Source organism: Canis lupus, chromosome 28 (assembly GCF_048164855.1).
Source record: "Canis lupus baileyi chromosome 28, mCanLup2.hap1, whole genome shotgun sequence".
NCBI classification, from domain to species: Eukaryota; Metazoa; Chordata; class Mammalia; order Carnivora; family Canidae; genus Canis; species Canis lupus.
Window position 1 is genome coordinate 4,621,174 of NC_132865.1, and position 12,599 is coordinate 4,633,772.

The 12,599-nt window shown below is 41.2% G+C and overlaps 1 protein-coding gene across 1 annotated transcript in view; it reads left to right on the forward strand.

Annotated features, from left to right (window-relative positions):
* The window catches only part of RUNX1T1 (RUNX1 partner transcriptional co-repressor 1), a 134,254-nt gene that overhangs the window by 67,354 nt on the left and 54,301 nt on the right, over window positions 1-12,599 (forward strand). Inside the window, 2 exon segments of the mRNA XM_072803950.1 lie at window positions 8,087-8,224; window positions 10,296-10,537. Of these exon segments, the coding sequence (XP_072660051.1) occupies window positions 8,087-8,224; window positions 10,296-10,537 (380 nt within the window).

The window sequence follows — 12,599 nt, forward strand, 5'->3', positions numbered from 1 at the left end:
AAGGGAGCTGTTGGTGACTGTGGGTTATATGTATATAAATTGCCTTACATAGCCTTTTTAAAAATATTATATAAAAGGCCTTTAGAGAATATGTTGTGATTGCTGGAAGGCTGGTGAATTCAATAATTTACTCGTGCTTTTTTTTTTTCCCTTTTTTTTAAGATTTATCTTTGGTGATTTAATGTTTTTAGAATATAGAAGTTCTTTTTAGAATTCTTTTAGGCTGATAGAACAAAGGCAGAGATGATTTTAAGTTAAATTTATCATGTCTCTTGAAAGTTCTGGAGTCTCAAAGTTGTGACTATAGACATCCCTTTTGACATTATAGTCATATGTACTCATTTAAAATACTAAAATTGAGCACCTTGTGCAGAGTGCTGAGAATATAAAAACAATGTCGTCATTATCCTTGAATAAATTATGATCTGGAGGGAGAGACTGACTTGGTTCTAAATACAGTGTGGTCAGTGCTATAAGAGGGATCTAGACAGGGTGATGAGGTAATAGGAGGCTGTCTGGGTCAGCTGGGGATGGGTTGTCAGCAGAGGGTCTCTGAAGTGACACCTAAAGAAGTTTTATCTTTTTTGAAGATTTTATTTATGAGAGAGAGAGAGTGTGTGAGAGAGACAGATTTCAAGCAGTGGGGAGGGGCAGAGGGAGAAGCAGACTCTCCACTGAGCAGGGAGCCAGACTCGGGACTCAATTCCAGGACTCTGGGATCTTGACCTGAGCCAAAGGCAGACTGTTAACTGTCTAGGCCACCCAGGTGCCTCCTTAAGAAGTTCTAAAGGAATGATGAACTTAACCAGGCAGCTGTGGGGATGAAGAATATTCTAGGGAAAGGAGAGGATGCAGTATGAGGGAGGCCTGAGTGATCCACGAGCCGCATTAGTTCAGTATGGAGTTCAGAGGTGCGGATGGGAGTGGAAGGGAGAAGTAAAAATGGGCTGGAGCAGTTATAGGAATCAGATGGGTCCCAAAGGTCTTTCAGTACCCTATTAAGACACATGGACTTTATGCTTCACATTATAAGAGGTCTTTGAAGATTACTAAGACGAGAGGAGTGAAGGAGGAGGAGTAAGATCTCTGATCACATCTGTGATATATGTGGTGAAATGACCATGTGATTTGGAGAATGGAACAGAGATGAATGGTACGGGGCAGGGAGACCATTCAGTGGGTTGTTGATTAGACCAAGTGAGAGATGATGGATGAGGATGGTTTGAATCCAGGCTGTTGAAGTGAATAGCCCTCTGGATGGTTGGGTATAGAATTCGGGAGGGGTGGTGGGGGTGAAGGTATAGATAGAAATCATCTACATAAGGGCCATGGGGTGACCATCACCACACAAATGAAGTCACTAAGGAAAAGGTATGGAGTGAAAATTTGAAGAGGAACTGTGAAGGAACATTGGAGGAGATACCAGGAGTTATCCAGAGGTGGAGAAAGGTGAGCCATGAAGGGGCCTGAGAAGGAGCAGCCAGGAAGGCCCGAGAACAATGAGGAGAGGGTCAGAATTGTGGAAACCTGGGAGGGAGGAAGTGGTGAAACAGCGTCAGATGCTACAGAGATGCTAGATCAAGGACCCAGGGTTTCTTGGATTAATAAGTGATAATTGAGGAGTTTCTGTGGGATTTAGGAGGATACCTTGCTACATTCCAGTATCATTTCAGTCTGACTTCTTTGGTTTCAAGTGAAAAGTAACTTGAACTAGGTTTTAGGCAAGGGAGGGACTGACTGACTAGACTCTGTCGGAAGATCACTTTGTAGGAGTTTTTAGAGATGTAGCCAGCGCTAAGGATCTCGTAGCATGAAGGATTTAGCATTATCGGGATAATCTCTTGCCATCTCTCATCATTTCTTTCTGCCTGTCAGTGGCCTTCTTTTTCATGAAATACCTGCTTTCTAGACGTGGAAGGCAGGAGACAGTGTAGCTTTCTACCTCCGGAGTGGGATTGTCTTTCTTCCTTCAAACCTGAAAGTAAAAATGTTGAATGACTGACATTGCCCACCTTGGATGAGGTGCTGCACCTGAGCCTCCATTGGTATCTTGGTACAAGGTCATGAAAGAACACGGTGGCTTCCACTGTGGCTATGAGGTTAGTGGGTATGGGAGGTCCCCATATGGGAAGGGAAACATTCTAGGCAGAGTCTTCTAGGTGCCCATGGGAAGTATGCAAAAGATGGAATGGGAAATGAGGAGGGAGTGAAGTGAGTGTGGAGTACCCTTTTAACCTGGGCTATGAAAATGAGAGTCTTGGGATGCCTGGGAGGCTCAGCGGTTGAGCGTCTGCCTTTGGCTCAGGGCATGATCCTGGGGTCCTGGAATCGAGTCCTGCATCGGGCTCCCCACAGGGAGCCTGCTTCTCCCTCTGCCTATGTCTCTGCCTCTCTCTGTGTGTCTCTCATGAATAAATAAATAAAATCTTAAAAAAAAAAAAAAAAAGAAAGTGGGTGTCTTGATGGTAACTCAACAGGGACAAGTGGATGTTGGTAGGGTTATTTGACAACCAAATCATTGGTGGAGATTTAGTAATGAGGATTGAAAATGTATTTGAAAATGAGAGATAGATGCTAATTATCATGTTTGTGGGAAAAGATTTCTATGCAGACACATTCTTGTGGACATAGATATTTATGTGACTAGAGGAAGTCTGGTTATAATCACCAATTTCAGAATAATTTTGTGGTCCCTTTATTGTCAGATTTATGTTCTCTGGGTAGTCTTCTTTGTGTTTGAAATGAACATAAGCCATATCTGTAGAAAGAAACCAGAGAATATTAGAGTTTGCAAAAGATCCCTGAGGTCATATAATCTAAGATGCTTAATTTTATGGGTACGAAAAGTAGACTCCAAAGAAGGAATCACTTAACAGATATAACAGTGCCTATCAGGAGAAGAGGGTCTGTTTCTCCCTTGGGTCTCTGGTTAGACAGCGAGGAAGTCCTTCCTAAAACTTCCTCCATATACTTCCCTTCATGACCCATTGTCCAGAATTAGAGCACAGTACTCACCTATTGCTGATAGAGGGAATGGGACAACCTGATTAAAAGAAGGAGGATCTGCTCCCCGAGAATTGTGCACCTGAACAAAATCAGGACTTACCAGCAAGCAAGAAAGGGAGAAGGAGGAACTCAACAGTAGGAACTCAACAGTATCTGTGACATAAGCTAACGAGCTTCTATTGTATTCTGTGGACAATGGGCCACTCAGTCCCAAAGGTTTTAAATCACGGAATGGATAAGATCATATTTTTGTTTCAGAAAAAAAAACGTCATTAGACACCTATGATAAGACAGGAGGTAACAGATCATTCTTAACACTTGCCTAAAACCACGTAAGTTGATCACAGAATTGAACTAAATTTCAGGTCCCCAGCATCTTCCCATGTTACCTACAGTCCATTTTCTAATCATATATTTATGTGCTGTTGATGGTTGTGTGTTTATCTTTCAAATGAAGCATTAAACAGAAATGCCGTCAAGTTTGTTTTCCCTGGTTGGGGTGATTGGGTGCATAACACATGCACATACGGCAGACACACAATGATCCCACACATAGGCTGTGGTACTTGCTAAAAGAAGGGCCGAGCCAATATGATATAGTTGGTGCTCAGGGCACCTGAAAAGAACTGTGCGTGGATCTGTAATGGGCAGTGAAGAATGGGATAGATGGAGCAGATCCTCCTAGATGAAGGAAACAACAGCACAACAAGAGAGGCGGAGAAGCCAGTGAATGCCAAGGTGCCCTGTAGAGATGGAGCATAGACTTGGGGGAAAGATGTTGGAAATAAAGCCATGAATGGCTCACAGAGAGGCAGGCACAGGGGAAGGGAGAGCACACGTGTTGGTGCTTGGCATGAGTAGGCACTGTGTCAGGGTCCTGATGAGGCAGACAGGATTACGTCCCTTTTCTTATGAGGAGCTGAGGCTCAGGATAACGTGCCTGAGGACCTACTACTGATGGTTGAGTCTACATTTGAAACATTCTACCAAACTTGGAAATTGGACTATTATTCCAAATAGTCTTCCATTGTATCATCCCAAGCATGCTCAAAGTGTTAGCATTTGACTTTCATTCTCAGGTGTTACTCAAGGGTTCTGAGCAGCAATGAACATTCCAGAAGTGCTCAGTGGGGAAATGAGATGGGAGCCTTTAGGAGGCTGGATGGCCACCATTCTGGTCTGCAGACGGTCTCCTGTAGCGTCTCGCCCCCAGACGCTGGAGTCACTAAATGATTCTGTTGCCAGGCCCATATTTGCTGTATTTTCCATAGAAATAAGAATCAAATTCCGTACCCAGTTCTGTGCCTCCCCAACTGCCTTCTCCTTTTCGGGAGTAGTATCACTTCCACTTGGGCTCACTCCTCTTATTGAACATCTAGCTCCTGTAGCCGGCACTTACTCAGAGCAGACTCACTCTGCACTGACCCCCAATTCGCCGAGAGGTTTCTCAATCCATAACATCTCTGGGACATAGCTCGTTCTTCTGTTTTAATTGACATGATGAACTGGGAGAGAAAAAGATGCTCTGTCTACCAACCCTGCCCTTCCTATTTGCACTAATCATCTCTAGGCTAGTAGGTAAAACCTGGAAAATACAGAATGCCTAGTCTTCGTACCTTAAAAACACATCTGGAACTGTTTGAACTAACTAAAAGTAAAATAAGTGCTATGGCAGATTATGCTATACCTTTTCTTTTCACTTTAAGAAAAAAAAAAAAGAAAGAAAAGAAAAAGGAAATGGAAAACATACCACTTCTAGAAGGCCTTGACACTGAATTGGATATTGAAATGGTATCAGTAATGTATTTATATACGCCACATTTTCTTCCATGTTTCAGCCATCTTTGGTACATATGTGTTGGATATTTGCCATGTGAGTCGAAATGTTACCACATAGGGGAGATCTTTATTTAGAAGCCGTGTGAATTCGTTAAGGTAGAAGAAGTAAAGTCAGTCCTTTTGGCTGTACCTACCTTCCTGCTCTGATAGAGATTGTTTTCCTTCCTACCTTTTTTTCCTTTTTTTATCATTTTATGTCAGCCTTTCAATAAATGTCAGCATTCCCCTGCAGCAACTAAAAATAGAAATTACGCCTAAGAACGGTGTAATTTTCATAAACTTAAAAAATCGCATAAGAAATATTCTAACTTAATATCGGTTTTACTGTGTCCTCTAATTTGAAGTGGAGTGAAATACTTCTGTGGTTGAATCATAGCTCTTTTGCTGTTTGCTATAAAAGTTTCAAGAATATATATTTCAAAATGTTTCTTTTCTTTTTTCTTTTTTTTTTTAAGTAATCCAAAACAAATGCAACAGAACTCAGCATACTTGAAACACATTTTCTGAATTTATCTTAAATCTCTCTACTCCAGAGGGTGTGTGTGTGTGTGTGTGTGTGTGTGTGTGTGTACGGGTTAGGCCTGGCTGGTTACTTCACCATCGATCCCCGCCTGGATTGATTGCACTGAACAGCACAGAATGAGTTACATATGGTCTCACTTTGTCTAAGTTTGTAGGACCTCTGGGTTGGAACTCCATTTGATCAGAGTGAAGCTAACCATCGCAGAAATCTGGCTAAAGTCAAAAATCCTAAATATATATATACACATATCCATATATTCCAGTTAGAACTTATATATTCCTGCTAGGAGCAGTGGTGTTTTTGCTAATTTCTTGGCTCAGTGGTTATTGTTCAAGGATTGATTTCATTTCAAGGATTTAAAAAAAAAAATCACTCATCCACCTTTTATTGTTGTTGTTGTTACTATTATTAAGATCATCCGACTTTGAAGAGGAAATCTTTTTAATTCAATTTTGTAGTCTATCCCCCTTTTTTCCTTAGTGTCAGCAAACAGAATAAAGCAGAGCAGGGTTTACGATATGTATTGAGGTTGAGGTTTTGCTCGAGACGTGCATCAAGGTAAGTCAGGTGGAGGGGCTGTGCCCACCAAAGCTCAGCTTTCTGGGGTCGACGAAGCCATCGAGAGTAACTTTCCCCCCACGTAGGCACTTTTCTCCCTGTTTTGGTCTTTCCTCTCTCCCTTCTTCCTCCCATCGCTTTATTTATTTATTTTGTCATTATTCCCACTCCCCCTGCCCCCTCCTGCTCTTCCTCTTTCTCTGTGCAACCACGTGCTTCAAATCTGTGTATCTGGACTGCCTTCTCTAACAGTTCGGCGTGAGTGTTAGCAGAATGAAAACCAGATGGACCAGCAGTTCCCACTGTTATCTCCCAGCCGACTCTGGCAAGCCTCCCTCCATCCCTCCTTCCCTGGCATGACAGAAATATTTGCCTTTATTTAGGGAGACTTGTATTCGCTGCCGTACCTCTTCCCTCAGCTGCAACATAAGCGGAAAGCTATTTATTCCCTTGTTGCTGAGGTTGGTTGAGGTGAGTAGACTGGGCAGTGATTTTTTTTTTTTTTCTAATGTCGAAGAAGCGATTTTAGACCTGCCTAACTTCTGTATGCTTCTAGAATGAGTGATTTTTATGACTCTGGGGGTAAGATGCTCTGACATAGCGAGATGAAGACGAGTTTTGAACAGGAAGATGGTGGTAGAAATGCTCTCTTCATTGTGTGTTTTTTACCATCCTGTCGCTCAGAACACTTACTTACTGAGGGGACATTAGTTATTACTCAGCCAGCAGTCGAGATGAAGTATTTGGGACCCTGGTCCTAGGTTATCAGAGTGCTCTTCGTAGGACGATGATTGTATTGTCATTCTTCTAATCACATTTTTTTCCTAATACAGTATCAGCATTATTCCAACTTTAAAATGTCTGGTCTATGGCAACCCAAGTCTTATGAGTTGGCTCTGGAATAAAAGTGTGAGCTAGGTTTGGAATTGCCAGAGTAGTCATTTGGATCTTTCATTTTTAAAAAAAAACAGACGTTTAAGTAATTTTTTAGAATTTCTCCCTATGGTTATCAGAATGTTTTAAAAGACTCATTCTTGATCAATAGTCTGTGTTACTTTACTTTTCAAAAAGTCCAAGTGGGAAATATCTGTGCTTGAGACTGTTAGAAGCACCTCAGACATTTTTGGGGGGGTGTGTGTGTGCGCACTCACTCAGGCACACAATGTAGAAAAGTGGATCTAAAGAAACAAACAAAAAATTTAAAAAATAAAGAAACAAACAAAACCCACTTTTTTTTTTTATTGGAGGCTGTCACTTTGATAAATAGATTGGACTGAGAAAAAACCAGTTCACAATATCAAAGGAAAAGTATACTTCAGAGGAAACAGTCCTGAAGCTCAAATGTTCATTATTGAGTAATCAGGAAATTTCTCCATATCTGTCACACACTCATGAAAAAAATATAGGGAGGGGTTTTAGTTCTTTTTAGCTCTCAATTTGGGGATTTTTTCATTCTTACTCTGTGTGAGATTATTAATTGAAGTGTTGATCCCATGTTTTTAAATCGTGGGTCGCAAACTTAAATTCTGAATAAACAATAGTTTATCTTCATTGTGTGAAGTACAGCCTTTATGTCGTGATTTTTTCAAACAGGGCAGAGAAACATTGAAGTGAGAGGTGTATCTGGGAGACATGACCTGCTTCACCTAACAGGCCAGGAGCTAAGCACGGAAAGGGAATGGCAGGTGTTCCGAAAAAAATCATTGCAACATGCTGGCTCCTACCAGTATCTCACCTGCATAACAGAGCTTCAGATTTGTGTCATTTCTGAGCTAAAGGGTTTATTACTGTTCTACTTCCCCATCTATTTTTTAGCTCTTGCTAATGTTGGCTTCAGCTTCGAGTGAAGTTGTGCTGTTGCATATAACACTACCAAGGTAGCATCTGCCCAAGCCAGAAATAACAATAGGATGTAAAATAACCCAGTTACAAATGAGGTCCTGCCATCTGTGCTACACCTTCTTAAGTGGGGTTTGGATGATAAAGTCCTGATTTAAACTTCAGTAGATAAGCCTATTTTATTGATAGGAGACGTCAGGTTTCTTCTGTTCACTTGCTTGTAAAAAAGATGAACCCTACTTAAAAAAAAAAAAAAACAAAAAACAAAAAAGCAAAGGTACTTAAGGAATAAAATAACCTGTTCATGGTGGCGTCCTCCAGATCGGACTGAGAAGCACTCCACGATGCCAGACTCACCTGTGGATGTGAAGACCCCGTCTAGGCTGACTCCTCCTACCATGCCACCTCCCCCCACAACTCAAGGAGCTCCGAGAACGAGTTCATTTACACCGACGACTTGTGAGTAGGCATTTCTGCATTTCCTGTTTCCATTTTGAAGTCTTAATTTTTTTTTCCTGCAAATAAAAATTAAGGGAAGATAAGACCCAGCGTCAACGTAGTATGCAGAAGTAAGCGCCCCCCTCCCCTCCCCACCCCCCACACACCAAATCATTTAATTGCCAGTGAGTAGGTATTGAGCCTGGGCAGATGTGTAGCATCTTAGGCATAGTTTGTATGACCGCCAATATTTGCTGCCTTTTCATTTTTGCTTCACAGTTGTAGTCTGCTTTTGATTTCTGCAGTGAAGACTACTGCATCCATTTGGTCCATGACTCCATTTGTTATCTCCTTAACTTTTCGTTTGATTTAACGTGTAGCTCCTGACTTTGATTTGTACATTTTGACTTGGAACATGCTAATATTCTACAGTTATTTCCAGGTTGCTTCTGATCTTCTAATACCACTTCCTCCTCTTATTTACAAAGGCGACTCAAATCTAGCGTCCTTAAGTTAGAAGGGAACGTATCGCTCTAGGCAACCGTCACATACAGAAAACTTTCTGAAATCAGGAGCATCTTTCTTGTCTTTGAACCTTTGCTCAATTCCAGCTCGGCTCAGGCCTCGTGTTCTGAACCGGTGGTGCGTTTTGCTTTCTGGGTTGTCCAAGGAGAGGACTGAACATTCTGACTGAAGAGCAACTTCCCTTCCTTTCCTGTATGTTCCAGTAGGGAGAGTGGAAAGCTTTGTTTTCACCCATCTCAAAGTCCTGGTTAAAATTGTCATAAAGGATTTGTGAAACCAATAAATGCTATCTGCTGCAGATAATGCTATTTACAGACCACGTGCCATGAAGTCTATATGAATGAAGACTAACTCACAGGCAAAAACAGATAGATCCATGGGATTAGAAGGGATTGGCAAAATACACATCCCAGGCTGTTTATGCAGCGTCACACTGCCATTTAAAAGACCTTTCCAAACGTGTAAGGAACAGGAGGCTGCCGCAGTGCCAAGTTGTAACCCTGTCATCTTGTATTTGGTGTGTTGTTACCCAAAGCCACAGGGATAGGCATATGTCTCCTGTGAGAGGTCCTAGTGAGCAATCATTCCAAGACAGGCTGCTTTGGCGCTTACTTGGGACAAGGGACCATTTCATTATCTTGAAACTTTTAAGAATAATAGAGTACTTAAGATAGCTTCAAACTGCTGTTGGGAGATGATCTGTCAAAATTATATTAAAAAGATGGGGTTGATGAACATGAGTTTGTCGAATTAATTGACTTAATATGATGAAATCAACATTTTCTTCAGGGAGAAATGTGCCAAATTTTCTAGCCTCGTTCTTAGAAATTATCTTGCTGTTCAAATAAATTTTATCAGAAACGAAGTTATCAAATTACCACCAATCCATGCTACTGGCTGGAATGAGATGTCCCTTTTCGATTTCTTGAAATAACTCTTTGATAATTACCAGATCCATTTGGCTTCTTATATGAAATTTGCATTTTCCCTAAAGAAGTGGTTAAGAAATATGAGGGGGAGAAAATAGCCTTCTAATTGGGTGGTATAAGGTTAAAACTTGAAAGTCCTATTTCTATAAACACAGCTGTCAGTTGTGTGTACAAAACATGATTAAAAATGTTCAGTGATAAATTTAGTCTCCACCAAATGTACACTTTCTCTAGGGGAACAGTTTAGAAAGGAATGGTCCCGTTATATTGATGTAAGCCTGTGACAAAAGGCTGACATCCAAGCGCTGTTTGTTCTATGTTTGAAACATTTCAGGTGGTTGGCATATGTGCACATGGGAGGCAGGGCTGTCCCTGTGTTACAGCCGACTCCCATTTATTACCAGCTTCCGTGTACAATACCCTCCTGCACTGTGAGGAGTTAGACCCACTTAGGTACAGAGTACCTGAACCTGGGGTAATTCTGTGAAGTCAGGGTATTTTTACAGCAAAGGCCCAATGGTTCTTAAATTATGAGATCCGCTGGATTTAAAGGGAATGGAGCTGGGTTATAATTTCCTTGTGCATAGTCCCTGTAATTTTATTTATTTTTTTTCTTTCTGATTTTGTGCTCTTGACAGTAACTAATGGCACGAGCCATTCACCCACAGCCTTGAATGGCGCCCCCTCGCCGCCCAATGGCTTTAGCAATGGGCCTTCCTCTTCTTCCTCCTCTTCTCTGGCTAATCAACAGCTGCCCCCAGCCTGTGGCGCCAGGCAGCTCAGTAAGCTGAAACGGTTCCTTACTACCCTGCAGCAGTTTGGCAATGACATTTCTCCAGAGATAGGAGAGAGAGTCCGCACCCTCGTACTAGGACTGGTGGTAAGCAAACGGAAATGAGCCCAATTTTCTGGGGTGAGGGATAGTGTGTGGGGGAGATTCAAAATACAGACTGTTCTCTCAGCTATTTTGTTCTAATATATTCTATTCCTGGAGATTGCATGTAAGTCTGAGAATTCTATAGTAAAGGGTTCTCAAGTGTGCATTATATATGGACTCCCCCCCCACTGTGGTTTCTTTTATTGTTTGACTACATAAAGATATGGTTATGCAAATTTATTATCATTCTTAGCCATAAATGTGTGTGTGTGTGTGTGTGTGTGTGTGTGTGTGTCTGTGTGTCTCTGTGTGTGTATAAAATTCCATAGGTATAACTTCTTGGCAGGACTACCGGTTTTCCACAATGACAAATGCTTTTGTTATATTAATGATTCACTTAGATCTAATTGGATGCTCGTTTTGACATAGTTGCGTTGAGGGATTTTTTATTTTATTATCAGTCTAGTGAACGAGGATTTATAACCAGGAACACGTTCTTCTATGTGTTTTCATTTTTGAGGCTAATAACATTTTCGAAGATTTTTATTGTGGTAAAACATACTAACTTAAAATTGACCATTTTAACCATTTCCAAGTGGACAGGTTCAGTGGCATTAAGTACATTCACATTGTTGTGTAACCGTCACCACCATCCGTCTTCAGAACTTTTTCATCACCCCACACTGAAGCTCTGTACCCATTAAACAATAATGACCTGGTATTCCCCTCCCCCAACCCCTGGTAACCACTAATTGTTTAAAACAACAACAACAATTCTTTTGTTATAGGTAAACTTACTTAAACCATAGTCTGAAAATAGAAGCATTGATTTTGGCACATGATTCTACATTCTGTACATTATCACCCTGGAAATTAGAGCATATATCATGGAGGGTAGTCCTAAATCACTGTACACATACTGTGATTTTCTGTACAAGTCCAGGATTTTTCACTTAGGAAAGCAGTTTTCCCATCGCTAACTGAGTCGTGGAAAAGCTGGGAGTCACATATTCAGCCCTTACAGTGGAACTGAAGTTCAGGTGATAGGTGCCAATTTCCTTTCTTCTTGAAATAGATCATCCAGTTTTATTATGTGGACTTATCATGGGAAGAGCCCCACCAGTTGTGTTTTTGCAAAAGAAGCTCTGGAATTAAAGCCCGAGTGAGAGTCTAGAGCAGTAGACAGGCTTCACATCACAATAACTCACATTTGGCAGAGATTTTGCAATTCACTTCTTTAACTCTTAACTCCCTCTACTCTGCACTCTAAGACCAAAACGTTTTCCCGCATTTCCCACAATCTCCCAACTCCACCTCGCTTTCCTCCAGGACAGGAAGGCGATTGCCCCAGAAGTGTGTCAGCATGCTGCAGCTACTATTGTCAATCACTTACCTCTTCCTTTTTCTTCATTCGTGGGTTTTGCATCATAGGCTTTTGCAACTCACCAATCAGTTAGACCTAAGAGCCATGGAGTTAAGTCCAGAGCTGTGGTTGTGTCACATAAATGGTGAATATGTTCTTGGAAACAAAAAGTGTTTTTTTGAAAACCTCTTTACGAATTGGGTATGTTCTCTAACAGTGGTCTCCATGACCTCAAATATAGAAAAATATGGTAACTTCAAGTTGATTTTCCCACATACTAAACAGCACCCTTTTGAGTGCAATACTTTTTTTAAGATACATATTTATTCTAAGACCTTAGGAAGACAGGGGAAGACATTAGTTAATAGTGCTTTGCATAATAGACAGGCAGTGAATATTTGTCAAATGAGCGGATGAATAGAGAATTGATTTTTAAAAAAGTTGTTATTTGAATATAGTTGACACAATGTTATGTTAGTTTTGGGTGTACAACGTGGTGACTCAACTTCTCTATACGTTGTCCTGTGCTCACCACGAGCGTAGCTACCATCTACCTCTGTAGGGCACTCTTACAATATTATTAACTATATTCCCTGTACTATGCCTTTTATTCCTGTGACTTCATTCCATAACTGGACACCTGTATCTCCCACCTACCCTTCACCCATTTTGCTCATCTCCTCACCCCTTTCCTTTTTGGCA